The 15,270-nt window shown below is 43.9% G+C and overlaps 1 protein-coding gene across 1 annotated transcript in view; it reads left to right on the top strand.

Moving 5' to 3' along the window:
• Positions 1–7,169, top strand: part of LAMB2 (laminin subunit beta 2) — a 76,465-nt gene extending 69,296 nt beyond the window's left edge. Inside the window, exons 29-33 of the mRNA XM_032212031.1 lie at positions 517–724; positions 2,137–2,278; positions 4,155–4,331; positions 6,106–6,265; positions 6,832–7,169. Coding sequence (XP_032067922.1) covers positions 517–724; positions 2,137–2,278; positions 4,155–4,331; positions 6,106–6,265; positions 6,832–6,968 — 824 coding nt within the window. The 3' untranslated portion in view covers positions 6,969–7,169. The remainder of the gene's footprint in view (positions 1–516; positions 725–2,136; positions 2,279–4,154; positions 4,332–6,105; positions 6,266–6,831) is intronic.
• The last annotated feature ends 8,101 nt before the right edge of the window (positions 7,170–15,270 follow it).

The raw sequence follows: 15,270 nt of genomic DNA, 5'->3' as shown, positions 1-15,270 counted from the left end.
GCATTTTCAGCCCTTTTGGGGGGTCTTTTTTCAGCCCTTTTCCAGCCATTTTTCTATTCATTTTCTAGGCTTTTTTGGGGCCATTTTGAGGCTTTTCTGGGCTATTTTTGAGGTTTTTTTGGGCTTTTTTTGCAAAACAAAATAGGCCAAAAATAGTCTCAAAAACAGGCTGAAAAAGCCTCAAAAATGGGCCAGAAAAAGCCCCCAAAATGGATCCAAAAAAGACTTGAAAAGAGGGTGTGCAGAGGCCAAAAAATGATCAGCGGGTGGCCGGGGCTTCAGCAATATTTGGTCTATAAGACCCACAGACATTTTCACCTCCTTTTGGGAGACAGAAAGATTCATTTTATAGTCCGAAAAATACGGTACTTTGGGGGAATTTGGGAGAACATTCGCATCGGGATGGGAGGCCTCAGACTTAAGGTGGGGCCCCTTTAAGAGCGAGTCCTGTGGAGAGCCAGGAAGGGGGCTGCCATTTACTTTTCCACAGCTCTAATGGATCCATCCTGCATACAGTCGAGGGGGCAGATCCTGACAGCATTGCACTGGTGGCTTCCCGTGTGCTGGAGCTCTCCATCCCAGCATCCCCCGTGCAGATCCACCACCTTGCCGAGGAGATCAAGGAGCGGGTCAGCAGCCTGGCCAATGTGGATGCCATCCTGGATCAAACAGCAGGGGATGTCCGCATCGCAGGGCAGTTACTGCAGGATGCACGCCGGGCCAAGTAAGTATGTTAGGGAGAGTAGAGGGAGCTCAGGAAAAGCAGAGCTAAGTCTCTTTTCACCTGGATTCTGATCAATTTCTGGAAGATGTTTGCATAGGAGCTGAACATGTTACGTATCAGAAATTGGAACTGCCTTTTCCATGAGTCTCTTCTTTCTACTGAATTGAAGTGTGCTCCAATAGCAATAGCCATAGCACTTAGACTTATATACTGCTTCATAGTACAGCCCTCTCTAAGCAGTTTACAGAGTCAGCCTATGGCCCCCAACAATCTGGGTCCTCATTTCACCCACCTCGGAAGGATGGAAGGCTGAGTCAACCTTGAGCCTGGTGGGATTTGAGCTGCTGAACTGCAGCTAGCAGTCAGCTGAAGTAGCCTGCAGTACTTCACTCTAACCTCTGCGCCACCTCGGCTCTTAATGCTTGATCTGACAAAAAACTATAGTGTTTCATTTAAACGGTCTGGGAAATTCACAAGCAAGCATAGTGCCGGCAACTTAACTCTCTGCTTTATATCCTGTGTCTTACGATTAGAGATACAGGTAATCCTTGACTTACAACTGGTCTCTTAGCAACCGTTTAAAGTTACAAAGGACCTCTTCAGGGCTACTTAGATTTGAAGTTCTGGTGGCCTCAACCACAACCACCATACATGCATGTAATCACGTTGTGAGTGCTTGGAAAACCAACTCACATTTACGTCCATTTGGTCACATGGACGTGATTTCCTTTTCCTTCCTTCTTTCCCTCCCTCCTTCCTTCCTCCCTCCCTCCCTTCCATTTCCTTCCTTTCACTCCCTCCCTTTTCTCGCTTTCTGGAAACCAATGTTTAGTTCCTGTTTATGGCAAAACAAACCCTCACATTGGACAATGTAGATTCCTTTACAAGTGCCGCATTCACGCAATAGCAATAGCACTTAGACTTATATATTGTTTCATAGTGCTTTTGCAGCCCTCTCTAAGCATTTTACAGCGTCAACCTATTGCCCCCAACAATCTGGGTCCTCATTTTACCCACCTCGGAAGGATGGAAGGCTGAGTCAACTTTGAGCTGGTGAGATTCGAACTGCCGGCAGCCTGCAGAAATAGCCTGCAGTACTGCATTCGAACCACCATGGCTCTTAATAATAATCTTGGCATTCACTTAACAGCTGTGGCAATTCATTTAGTGACTGCCACAAAAAAAAGGTCCTAAAAACCCTCCAAACAACTTGTAGTGACTGTAATTCCACTCCAGTCTCAACTACAAGTCAAGGACTACCTGTGTAAAGCACGTGCAATGGGAAGATTTCATTTAGTGATAATGGCCACTAATAGTTCTACAACCTCTCATTTGATGTTGATGCTTGTCGCATCAAATTTGCTAATGAGTTGTAGGCTTCTGTTCAGTCTTACTGAATTTTTCCTCCCTAGTGCTCGGGCAGAGAGTGTTAAAAACACAGCTGAAGCAGTGAAAAGGGCTCTGGATGATGCGAAACGGGCACAAAATGCTGCCGAAAAAGCCATCAACTCTGCAGACAATGATATTCAACACACCAACACAGTTGTTAACGAGGTAAGGCGCTGTAATGAATTATTTTTACCAGTCCAAAGAAAATAACGTGTCCGGATATATGTCGCATTAGATGTGTCAGATAAAGTATGCCTGGTAGTATTACTTCTTTTGTGGTTACAGCGAACATCTACCGTAACCATTAGTGGCAGAACAATTAATGATGATGCTGAAGGGCATCCTTTAGTTTTTCCATGTTGTGCTTTGGCATGCCCAAGTCTTCACACGTCAGCTTTTCTTTTTTACCCCAATGAAAATTGATACGGAATTGCAGCGCCGTTATTCAGCACTTTACCATCAGATTTGTCGCTCAGCATTTTACCATCAGATTTTTGGCAGTGCCATCTTGGTGGCTCTGGGAGCTTAAAAAAAATAAAGAGTTTCATGGCAATCAAGGTTCCAAACCACTTTCCTGGAACCGAGAGCACATCCTGACAGTCGTTTAATATTTATTTGTCTTTAATCTGTGAAGCAACACTAAATATGCTTGCGTAGTTCTTTCTAGCTGTGTTGCCTAGGTGTTGTGGCTCATGAGTGGCGAGGTGCCAAAAATTTCCTGCAAGGCAAGTTAACATGTAGTGATTTGTGAATTTTCCTGCTCGGTTAACCTGTATATGCGCAAGCTACCATGTTACTAGCTTCCCATACTTCGCTTTAACTCATGGTTTATGACGTAAAACCTTTGAAGTCCATGGTTGGAAATTTGTAACCTTTCCAGACTTTGCTTCCGACAAGCAAAATCGATGGGAGAAGCCAGGTTCACTTAACAACCGCATGATTCACTTAAAGACTACAGTGTTTTGCTTAGCAGCTGTGGTAATTTTGGGTTTAATTGTGATGGTAGGTTGAAGACTACCAGTATGTGAAAAAACAATCCTCATTTTATTTACATTTATATATCACTAAAATCTCCAAGGACACTCAGTAATTAACAATAAATCAAAACTGTGCAATAAAAAGATAAAATGGTAAACAAGGATTACCATTAATATAAAAGGATAAAAGGATATAAAAGGATAACAAAAGAGGACAGAGAAACACTGTTTTGGAAAGTTCCAAACACTCCATCCTACTAATAACCATCAAAATCTCCTGTCTAGAATCTCTAAACATTTACATGAAATCATTAAATTGAAAGACCCTTAAAAAAAATCAATCCTAAAGTCCAAGAAGAAGGATCACCTCCATTCATTAGATCCCTAAACCCAATATTAGTAGATTTATCTGCTCATTTCTCCCCAAGAGGGAATTGTTCCCCTCGCCAGAAACAAGGCTATGGCCAAATGCACACACCAACACAATGAAGTGAGGGATGCGGTGGCTCAGTGGCTAAGACACTGAGCTTGTCAATCAGAAAGGTCGGCGGTTCGAATTCCTAGCGCTGTGTAACGGAGTGAGCTCCTGCTACTTGTTCCAGCTTCTGCCAACCTAGCAGTTCAAAAGCACGTAAAAATGCAAGTAGAAAAATAGGGACCATCTTTGGTGGGAAGGTAACAGCGTTCCATACACCTTCGGCGTTTAGTCATGCTGGCCACATGACCACGGAGACGTCTTCGGACAGCGCTTGTTCTTCACCTTTGAAACGGAGATGAGCATCACCCCCTAGAGTCGGAAACAACTAGCACATATGTGCAAGGGGAACATTACCTTTACCTTTACCTTACAAATCCTTCACCTCCCTTGTCACCATAGGCTTGAACTTCAGCTTGTATCTAGGTTTCGCTGTGTTCACTTCTTGTATCTAGTTATCACTTCTGTCACTTCATCTCCTTGGTTCACCAAGGAGCTCCAGGATTGGCAAGCAGCCCTCACTGGACATGTCAATGCTTCCACACTTGTTTTCTCCTGTTCCCCCTCTTATCTTATCTTATTCCACCAGATTAACAGGAAGACTGCAAATGCTGAGGTTGAGTTGGCTGCAGCCAAGAAGCGGGTGGGCCATCTTGACCGGCAGGTGGACGTTCTCAAAATGAAGCGGGCCAGCAACATCTTGCAAGCGACCCGAGCAGAAGAGACAGCTAGTGCTGCCAAGAACCGAGCTAAGGAAGCTGAACAGGTAGGATTCTGGCAAAAATGGCAAAAATGGCTTGGGATTTTAAATATCTTTTCTTTGCTCGATTGTGGGGTCCAGAGCCATAACTTAGCCTGTTGGAGTCTTAACTGGTTACTTTTAATTCTAAAATATTTGCACCCTTTTCACATAGATCAGGTAGCTGACAACAAATAACCCAAATCGTGCATTTCTGATTTAAAACGGTACTTAAAACTCACCTTGTTCCTTTGTTTAAGACATACGGAAAACTATTTTGTTTTTTTTCTCAGCCTCTTCAGAGATTCAAGATTGCTGATTTTATTCAGATCTCAAGTGAATTACTACAAATACGTCCTGACAATTGTAACACACAAGTTTCTTGTATTTTATCAGGTGTTATCTAAAAATGATCTCAATTTGTTCTCACAATGATTTCCCGTCAGAACGGGGAAATTGTGTGGCCTAAGAAATGGTCAGCTAGTTAATGATCAGATGCTAACACATGAAGCTGGTAGCAAAAATAGCAATAATATTTAGACTTGTAGACCGCTCCATAGCACTTTATAGTACTCTCTGGGTAAGTCAGAGTGTAAGCATTATTTACATATTGTCCCCAACAAACTGGGTCCTGATTTTACCGACCTCGAAAGGATGGAAGGATGAGTCAACCTTGAGCTCTATCGAGATTAAACTTCAGGCTGTGGACAGAATATGCCTGCATTTTAACCACTGCCATGGCTAGTGCCAGGATACCGTCATCCATAAAAATGAATTTTTACTAGGAATAGGAAGGGGTGTGTGCACTGAAGTCTCCAGCAAAAACAAACATTCATCCTCCTTCTAGCCTCGTGGTGGTGAAGTTATATTTCATCAATATTTAGAGAGCTACAACGCTCAGCATCCTCTGCCACTGTTCCTCTGGAAGAGTGTTTCTCAACCGTGGCAACTTCCAGGTGTTTGGACTTTAACATCCAGAATTCTGCAGCCCAGTATGCTGGCTGGGGAATTCTGAGAGTTGAAATCCACACACTTCCAAGGCCAAGGTTGAGAAATGCTACTCTGGAAACCTCCAGACACTCCATCCTGCTAATAGCCATCGACTTCTCCTGTGCAGCATCTTATTTACATAAAATCATTAAATTGGAAAGCTTGATTTGATTGATTTGATTTGATTGATTACATACAAATTAAATAAATCAAATCAATCAAATCAAATTGGAAAGCCCTTTAAAAAAAACAAACACCAAAGCCCAAGAGGTGAGATCATCACTCACTATCTCCTGGTGTTTACTTCAGTTTTTTTTAAATCAAAAACCAGCCTATAGCAAACAAGGGGTTCATTTAGCAACCTAAACACCACAATGTTTGCTGAATCACTGGAGCATTTGCTTTATGACCTCTGCATCCGCTGAATCATCGTCATCTTCATTTAATGACCCCATAATCCCTTGTGGAGTGGAGTCTGAGCAACTAAATGGAGTTGGCAGTGTGTTTTACTGGCCGGATGCCCCTTCCTGTCACCAATGCGGAGTTTTGTTCAGCAGATATATTCTCAGAGAGAGAAATATCTGCTTCCACCCAGGATCAAACTCACAGCCTCCTGATTGTGAGGCGAGAGCTCTGCCTCTAGGCCACCGCACCACTCCTCTGCATTCGCTGAATGACCACCACAAAAAAAAAAGGTTATAAAATGGCCCGTTTTACAACCGACTTATAGCAATAATTGCTAGGCTCCATTATATTTGTATGTCAAATTATATTCATATGCTTTCTGCTGATGTTTCCTGCTGAATCTCAGGTACTGGAGGGACCGCTGGGGGATCGATACCGCACCATGCAGGAGTTAGTGGAACGAAAAGCCCAGCATGTAGTGGGGGCCCGAAAGAAAGCAGAACACCTGCGAGATGAGGCCAAAGGACTTCTGCGCGATGCTCACGAAAAGCTACGGCAGCTGAGCAGTGAGTGCCTAAGACGTGTGTGTCTGTGTGTTAGAAGAGGGAATTCCTGTCAGAATAAACAGTGCCGATTTACATTTTCAATGGGTCATGTGGTCGCCATGGGTCATGTGACAAGCAAAGTAAATGAGGGATACTGGATTCGCTTAATGGCTGCACAATTCATTTAACAACTGCAGTGATACACTTAACAACCATGGCCAGAAAGGTGGTCAAATGGACCACAGCTCACTTAAAAACGGCCTTACTCTGTTTGTATTTCCCCTCCCTGTTGAGTTGTGAGCCGCCCTGAGTCCCTTCAGGGAAAAGGGCGGCATACAAATAAATTAAACCATTAAACCATTAAACCTTGCTTAGCAACAGAAATTTTGGGCTCAATTGTAGTGGTAAGTCAGGGACTATCTGTATCTCAGCCAGAGGCAGTGGATATTTGTCTGGATTCTCAAAGTTAATATAGAACTAGCTTTTTCTATTAGAATCAGAACTGTGAATGCGCCATGAGCAAAGATTATTCTGTATACTGTTTGAATTTCCCGATCTTTAACCATCCCCTCCCCTTCCTTACTCAGAGCTGGAAGAAACCTATGAAGAAAATGAGAAGTTGCTACAAGAAAAGGCAGCCCAGCTGGATGGGCTGGAAGCCAAGATGAGAAGCATCTTAAGAGACATCAATGAGCAAATCCAAATCTACAACACTTGCCAATGATTCCCCATCAGGTGCTCCCACTTACTACCCCTGTCCATGTGCTTAAAGCAGCAACACTTTTCAGCTTAGCATGGCCCAGCTCCAAGTACTACACGGAGCACTGATTCTTACGGCCATTCCTTCTCAGCATCTCTCGATATATCGCCATCACCCTGCTCACAACCTCTATTGCAGTGTTTCTCAACCTTGGCAACTTGAAGATGTCCGGACTTCAACTCCGAATGCTGGCTGGGGAATTCTGGGAGTTGAAGTCCAGACATCTTCAAGTTGCCAAGGTTGAGAAACACTGCTCTATTGTATCACAAACACAACACTGCCCCGTAACCTGTCAGACTGCTAACATCCTGCCCAGCAAATGTCAGTCTGGCAGTACTTAAAAGCTTTTCTGGTTTTGTTATACTGTTTTTATTTTCAGCGTTTCACACGTGGCAATGTAGGACTCTCCTTTCAAAGCATGCGGGCAAAAGCAGAGAAGGATGGTCTAAGAATGGATCAGATGAGGTCTGATACACTGGTGTATATGTTTCACATGACCTGCCCCAACTGGAGTGGCTTACATTTGTGGGAAAATAAAGACCCAAAAGTGGCAATGCTTTTTGCAATATTACCTTGTTCCTTTGTCTGCTTAAAGCAAGTTTCGATACTCCCCACAGAAACTAGAATTACTGTATTTTTGGAGTATAAGACGCACCAGTGACGTGCGGTGAGGTTTATGGCTGGTGAGGCACTGACACAATTTTTTTTAGACTTGTGGACTCCCAGAATTCCACAGCCAGGCCTGCTCAGTTCCGATTTAAAGTGACAGCATTTGTTTTCCTCCTTTGTGAAATAAGTTTCCTTCTTTCTTTTTCTTTTTCTTCTCCCTTCCCCTCCTTCCTCCCTCTCTCCCTCCCTCCCCCCCTCTCAAACACACACACACACACACACACACAAAGTTGGATTGGAGGGAGTCAGGGAGATCACAGGAGGAGGCAGGAAGCCAGTCAAAGAGCCATACTGGAGCACACACACTTTCCCCCAGCCCCGGAAGGATCCAGCCCAGCTTCACTGATTACAGGTTTCAAAAGACAACGTGGCTCTGCCTGCAATTGAACTACACTTGGGGAGGGAGAACACTTCCCTCCAGCCTTTGCCCAAAGCCCCGCACCAGGAGGATGAAGTTTGAATGCCTCCCCCTCCCTCCGACCCACACGTACCTTTTCCAGCTGTTTCAGAGAGGATTTCAACTCTGCTCTTGCCTGCCATCATGAAAAGAAAAAAAATGTAAAAGGAAAAAGACAAGAGCTGAGGTCAGGCTGAGCTAGTTGCTGCCACAGTCACCGTGGATGACTCTGCTTAACTGTTTAAAAAAGCCTCTAAAAAGCACCCTCTACGGGAGGAGGCAGGAGAACGACGTGCCTCATCTACGTCAGGAATTTTTCGGCTTTTAACCCTTGCTTAACTCTGCTCGAGTGATCATAAAACGCCTAAAGTCAGACTAGATGAGGCACGTCGTTCTCCTGCCTTCTCCTGTAGAGGGTGCTTTTTAAGAGGCTTTTTTAAACAGTTAAGCACTAAGCAGAGTCATCCACTGTGACTGGCAGCAACTAGCTCAGCCTGACCTCAGCTCTTGCCTTTTTCCTTTTACATTTTTTTTTCTTTTCATGATGACAGTGGTGAGCCTCTGCCTCCCCTGCCTCCCCTGACTGCACGTCACTGAGACGCACCAAGATTTTGAAGAGGCAAATTTAAAAAAAAAAGTTTTTGCACTCTGCAGACCTCCCAAAAACAGCCCGGTTTTTGTCAAAAATAAAAAAAGGGCATGAATAGCCTTTAGGAGGCTTGTAGAGTGCTCCTGGGGGCTGGGGGAGGGGCAGAATTGAGCAAAAATTGGCCTGTTTTTCATTCATTTCTGCCCTCCCCAGCCCCCAGGAGTACTCTGAAAGCTTCCTAGAGTCTATGCATGGCCATTTTGGTGAAGGGGGCATTGTTTTGTGAGGCAAAAAATGCTGTATTCAGTGTATAAGATGCACCCAGATTTTCATCCTCTTTTTTTTTGAGGGAAAATTGTCCGAAAAATATGTCTTATACTCCAAAAAATACAGGTAAACTAGAAAATGCTGACACTATTAGTTCAGACCAGTGTTTCTCAACCTTAGCAACTTTTTAAGATACATGGACTTCAACTCCCAGAATTCCCCAGCGAAGGAGTTGAAGTCCACACATCTTAAAAAGTTGCCGAGGAGGAGAAATGCTGGTTCAGATAGTATGGGCTGGGTAGAATTGATGCAGGATATTACAGAGATGTTAACACTGAAATGTCAAACATGGCCATTATCCAAAATTGGAAATCGTCCCAAAGGGCAGAACCCAGGCAACAACAAGATAGGCAGTAGCAATAGGAAAGCAATTACAGCTTTGCTGCAGAAGAACCATCCCTATAAAAATTGAGCTAGATCAGATTAGTTTCCGAGAAGCCTACAAAAAAAAAAAACCAAAAAGCAAGAACTATTTTTTGTCAAACAACTGGCATCCAGGGGCACATTATTCCTAAAGATGAAGACTGTAAAAAGCCAGCCTGGCTAATCGTCATTGAGAGACCTTTCCTCCAAGATTTACTTTAGTTTTGCATTTTGGAAAATAATTTTGGGAAAAACATAAGGGGAAGAGGAATACGCCTTCATATTTTTCTGTAATTGCAGATCCATTTTTCATACCAGAATGGAGTCACGCAACAAAGCTACGCAGAAAAAAAAGAGAAAGTGTTTTGCTTCTAGAGATAAAATTCAGCTGGATCTTTAAACATGGTATGGCCATGTCTGTGACAACAGATCAGGGCAGAGGTGGGTTCCTACAGGTTCGGCCAAATAGGTAGTAACTGGACCCAACCAGTTCCATCGGCGGTGGCACCATCTTGATTTTTGGTTCTGCGCATACGCAGAACAATCTTCATTGCAAAAATGTAATCCCACCCCCCCCCCCTTTTCTAACGTGCACATGGACAGACCTTTTTAGGTGCAAATGTGCACACGGCCCCCAAACCGGTAGTATTGCCGGCAGCAACCCACCCCTCTATCAGGGGTGTTTAAGTAAAGGTAAAGGTTCCCCTCGCACATATGTGCTAGTCGTTCCCAACACTATGGGGCGGTGCTCATCTCCATTTCAAAGCAGAAGAGCCAGTGCTGTCGGAAGATGTCTCTGTAGTCATGTGGCCGGCATGATTAAACACCAAAGGTACATGGAACTCTGTTACCTTCCCACCAAAGGTGGTTCCTATTTTTCTACTTGCATTTTTACATGTTTTTGAACTGCTAGGTTGGCAGAAGCTGGGACAAGTAACAGGAGCTTGCTCTGTTCCGTGGCGCTAGGGATTTGAACCGCCGAACTGCCGTCCTTTCTGATCGACATGGTCAGCATCTTAGCCAATGAGCCACTACTTGACATACATAACAAAAACAACCACACCCACTGGGCTCATGTGTTGGACTTGGGCCATGAATAAAGTTGAATAAACCCAAACCTTGGGGTTTATAAATCATTGGTTATAGCTTTTGGTATTCTATAAGCCCTGTTAATTGATTCATCAAATCATAGTTAAAAAGCACAACGTGTTACATGGGTAGGAAGTTAGCACCCACCCGTCTCCTAGAAAAATGAAATATTTTAGGAAATATTAAAAGGGCAGAATATTTCCCCTAAAAGGGAGGCAGAAACTCAGCCCCTGAGCTAATGGCCCTTAATGGGCCATTAAGGCCTGGGTGTCTATTCTACATAACAAAGATCAACCTCCTTCAGGCAGAGCCATAATAGGAATCCCAAAGCCCTTTCATTGTATCATCGTCCAGCAAGAGTCAACCAAGCTTGGGATTCAGGACAGCCTATAGAGTTGCCCCTGCATGGCCCCATGGGAGTCTGACAACCAATCAGAATACAAGCTCAAATTCAAAGCCCCACAGAGGGTACAAATCTCTCTCTCTCTCTCTCTCTCTCTCTCTCTCTCTCTCTCTCTCTCTCTCTCTCTCCCTCTCTCCCTCCCTCCCTCCCTCCCTCCCTCTCTCTCTCCCTCTCTCTCTCCCCCCCTCTCTCCCCCCCTCTCCCATGTGCCTTTCGCCCAGGACCTCAAACCCTGTGGCCCTGTCCACCATTAAAACCATCTTTCCAAACAGCCATCATTGTTTCCAATATCTTTCTCCCCACTTGGAACTGAAATAGTGGTGGGTTCTGGCTAGTACAGCCATACCGGTAGTAGTCGGCAGCAGCGGCCACCGTACCAGTATGGTGGCTCATTTGGCCCACCCGCTCGCCCATGTTCCATACCTGTTTTTGAATCAACTGGGCCAATTACACATGCGCGCACAGCATGCGGCGCCTGCGTGACCTCCGATGAGCAGCTGGGTATTGCAGGGGCGGTGGAGTGCACATTCATGTGCAGCGCATACCAGGTGCATGAACAGCGCGCATACGGCATGTGCACGAACAGACCACAAGCAGCGTACCGGTAGCAACGGTAAGAGCAACCCACCACTGAACTGATCCCAGGTGGACATTTCTTCCAACACATGCGAACCCGTTCCTGAGAACCATACCTTAAAAGCAAATAGAGGGGTAGAATTTATTTAACTCCAGGGTTGTATTTTTATTTTTTACAATACAATGCTGTTTATCAGAAATCCTTTTAAAGATTTGTACCCAGAGCTACAGTCTTCTCTTTCTAGTAAATCTGCATTTCTCATTTTGCTGCATGCCCTTTATTGTAGTAATTTATTGCACATTGCCCTAAAACATCCCAGCATGTTCAAGAGTTTCAGGTTTCATGGATCAATGCAGTGTACGCTTAAAAGCCTTGTGTCAGAAATAATCCCCAAGTTACAAAATGATAGGAAATAATACATAGATTCTAGCACTTCATCACTAAATGCAAATCCCTTACGGATGATTAGAAAATAACTAGATGACATAAAATGATGTTTGTGAAACAAAAGAAAAGGAGAAGTGAAAGGAACATTTGGTTGTTGTTTTTCTCTTCTTTATCTAAAGAAGGAGCAGGCAGCTTTTTCATATAGGAGGCCCAGCAGTAATGAGTGAGGCAATGATGCAAATAGAGCAGGGTTGTAAAATCTGATTTTAGGCTGAGTGATTAGGGACTGAACCCTCCGTTTCTATAGCCATTGCCAAAAATGAGCATCAATGTTCTGCTTTTTTGAGAAGGAAACATGAAAATTGCTATGCATAATTGCGTCCTGGATTTCAGCTCTTTACCTTGTGGTTTATACTGCCTAAATCTATGGCATTCCAATTACAAGAATTTTGCCAAAACCATCAAGTTCTGGTTAAGAGCTGTCTGTTTGGATGGTGGCAGCAACAATATACTTTAGATTTTAGAGTACAAAGATGGATGGATGGATGGATGGATGGATGGATGGATGGATGGATGGATGGATGGGGAGGGAGGGAGGGTGAGAGGGAGAGGGAGGGTGAGAGAGAGAGAGAGAGAGAGAGTGCAGTATAGCCTTTATTGTCATTATACATTATGTATACAATGAAGTTGGTTTAGCCTCACTGGTGCAATCCATGACAACAAATACAAACAACATAAATAGTATAAAGAATAATCCCTATACAAGTAATTAGCAAAAGAAAAACTATTCCGCATGTGCGTGGAGTCATTGTGGTTGTGTTTAAGAGTCTGACAGCCCAAGGATAGAAACTATTTTTAAACCTATTTGTTCAGCTGGCTATGCTTTGATGTCTTCTGCCCGATGGTAGAAGTGTGAAGAGACACTGACCAGGGTGTGAATCATATCTGAGTATCTTCCTTACTCTGCTAAAGCAGCGAGATCTGGCAATGTCATCCAGTGGGGTTAGAGTGCAACCAATGGTGCCAGATTGATCATTTTCTGTAGTGTCTTTCTGTCTGCAGCAGTTAAACCAGCGTACTATAGTATAATGCAGTATGTGAGGACACTTTCTATCGTGGACCGATAGAAAGAGGTCATCAGCCGTTGTTCCACCTGATTTTTTCGCAGGACTCTAAGGAAATGAAGACATAACATTTGATTCAATTATTTTCCCTATATCTGAACTTATTGGAACATGGGGGAATTTCCCTTTGCATCATAAGAGAGAAATCTAAATAATCAGGAGCTTCAAAGGGACCTGGGAGGGACATATTGAGAGTTAAGCTATCTGCCTCGCCCAAGCCATCAGTTAAGCAGATACTAACAGAATCACGGGGTTAGAAGAGGACACTTAAGCCACAGAGTTCAACCTCTTACCAGGTTGAATCCAAATCACACCATCCTTGACAGATGGCTGCACTGCTTCCTACTAAAAGCATCAGATGTAAGGGAGCCCCCTCACCACTGCCTTGAGTAATTGCTGCTAGTGTTAAAGATATTTGTTTTCCTAACATTCAATCAGGATCTGTCTCCCTGTGATGGAAATCCTTTATTTTATATCTTACACTCTACAATGAAGAACAGGTCATGGCGACCTTCTGTGTCATATTGTTTCCAGTATTTGAAGAATGCTATTGTGTCCTCCACTCAGTTGTCTTTTTCCCAAGGCTAAACAGAACAACCTCCTTCAATCTCTTTTCCCCGGATTTATTTTCTAATCCCAGGATCATCTTGTTGCCTTTCTCTGATCCTGACTCCTTCTTAAAGTGTGCCATACAGAAGTGGACACAGGACTCAAGTGTTGGGATCCTGGTGTTTATTGAATTTGATTTTCTTCCTGTAAATGTTTCATGATCAAGCTGAGTGACACTGTCAGTGCTCTGATACAAGAGAGTTTGCTGGCATTTTTATAGATGGCAGTTGGGAGTTTGTGTGTCTGTTTCTGATTAGGCCAGAAGTATGAGCCATGGTGAGCTAGTTGGTTTGAATGGTTTCATCTTAGTTCAGGGGTGTCAGACTCAAGGCCTGGGGGCTGGATCCAGTCCACAGAGTGCTTAGATCTGGCCTGAGGGGCTGCCCTGGGAACAGTGAAGGATTGGCCCGTGGTACCTCTGCCAGCGAAAATGGAGCTCATAAGCTGAATATATTGACATATAGTAGAAATACACCAAAGGGAGGAGTAGCGGGATAGAAGAAAGAGGGGTAGAGAGGGTGGGAGAGAGGATTGGAGGGAGGGTGAGAAGGAAGGGAGGGAGTGGACTGGGAGAGAGGAGTGGTAGAGGGGGAGGGGAAGTAGGGTAGAGGGGAATGATGGAGGGAAGATGGAAAGTTGGAGGGGGGTGAAAAAAAGAGGTGTATGGAGGGTCGAAGAGGTATATTGGGTCTTTATTTTGGGGGGTATTGTTGACAAGAGGAATTGCTGTGTTTATTGTTTAATGTTGTATGGCCCCGGTTATGCACAGTATATATGTGATTGTATGAAAATGAAAAATGGAAAATAAAAAACACATTTTACAGACGAAAATGGAGCTCACATACGGAGCCCTCCCGAGCTCTATTTTTGCTGGCAGAGGGTTGCAGGAGGCCATTGGAACCAAAAACAGAGCTTAGGAGCTCATTTTCGCCATCGGGGCCAAAAACGAAGCTCAGGAGCTCATTTTCTCTGGCAGAGCACTCAAGCCGCCACAGGCGCCCCTGAGTGACATCAAGCTGGCCACACCCACCCTGACCACGCCCATTCCAGCACCAAGATCAAACACAACCCTGATGCAGCCCTCAATGAAATTGAGTTTGACAACCCTGTCTTACATGGTTCTTGCCCATTGTGTTGGTTCTCCCTGTTGTAGCCTGGGTTCTCTCTCTGTATCTGTTAATCTCTGGTCTGTCAGAATGCCAGGAATTCTCTAGGAATTTTATTGCAGTCTTGGATTTGGGTTGAATTAAAATGTTATTGTAACAAATTATTGGAAGCAAACGTAGTCCTAAATACATCCTCCCTTAATAAACACCCAGAAATCAACAGGTATGTAAGAATCCATACATTTCAACCTTGAGCTGCACACATTTCTTTGCTGTTTCTACAGTATGCAAGGTGGCAGACTGAACAATGTAGTACAGAGTTGAAAAATTACATCCTGTGATTTAGACATTATAGCAATAGCACTTAGACTTATATACCGCTTCATAGTGGTTCGCAGCATTCTTAAGCAGTTTACAGAGTTAGCATATGGCTCCCAACACACTAGGTCATCATTTTACCGATCGTGGAATGATGGAAGGCTGAGTCAACCTTGAGCCTGCCATTCTAATCACTGAGCCACCATGGCTCATACTTCTGTTGATGCTACCTAAAGTTATACTTGCCTTTTAAGCAGATATATCACACTGCTGGATAATTGATTTGCAACCAACTACTATTGCAAGAC

Source organism: Thamnophis elegans, chromosome 2 (genome assembly GCF_009769535.1).
Source record: "Thamnophis elegans isolate rThaEle1 chromosome 2, rThaEle1.pri, whole genome shotgun sequence".
Taxonomy (NCBI): Eukaryota; Metazoa; Chordata; class Lepidosauria; order Squamata; family Colubridae; genus Thamnophis; species Thamnophis elegans.
This window is presented reverse-complemented; position numbering and strand designations above follow the sequence as displayed.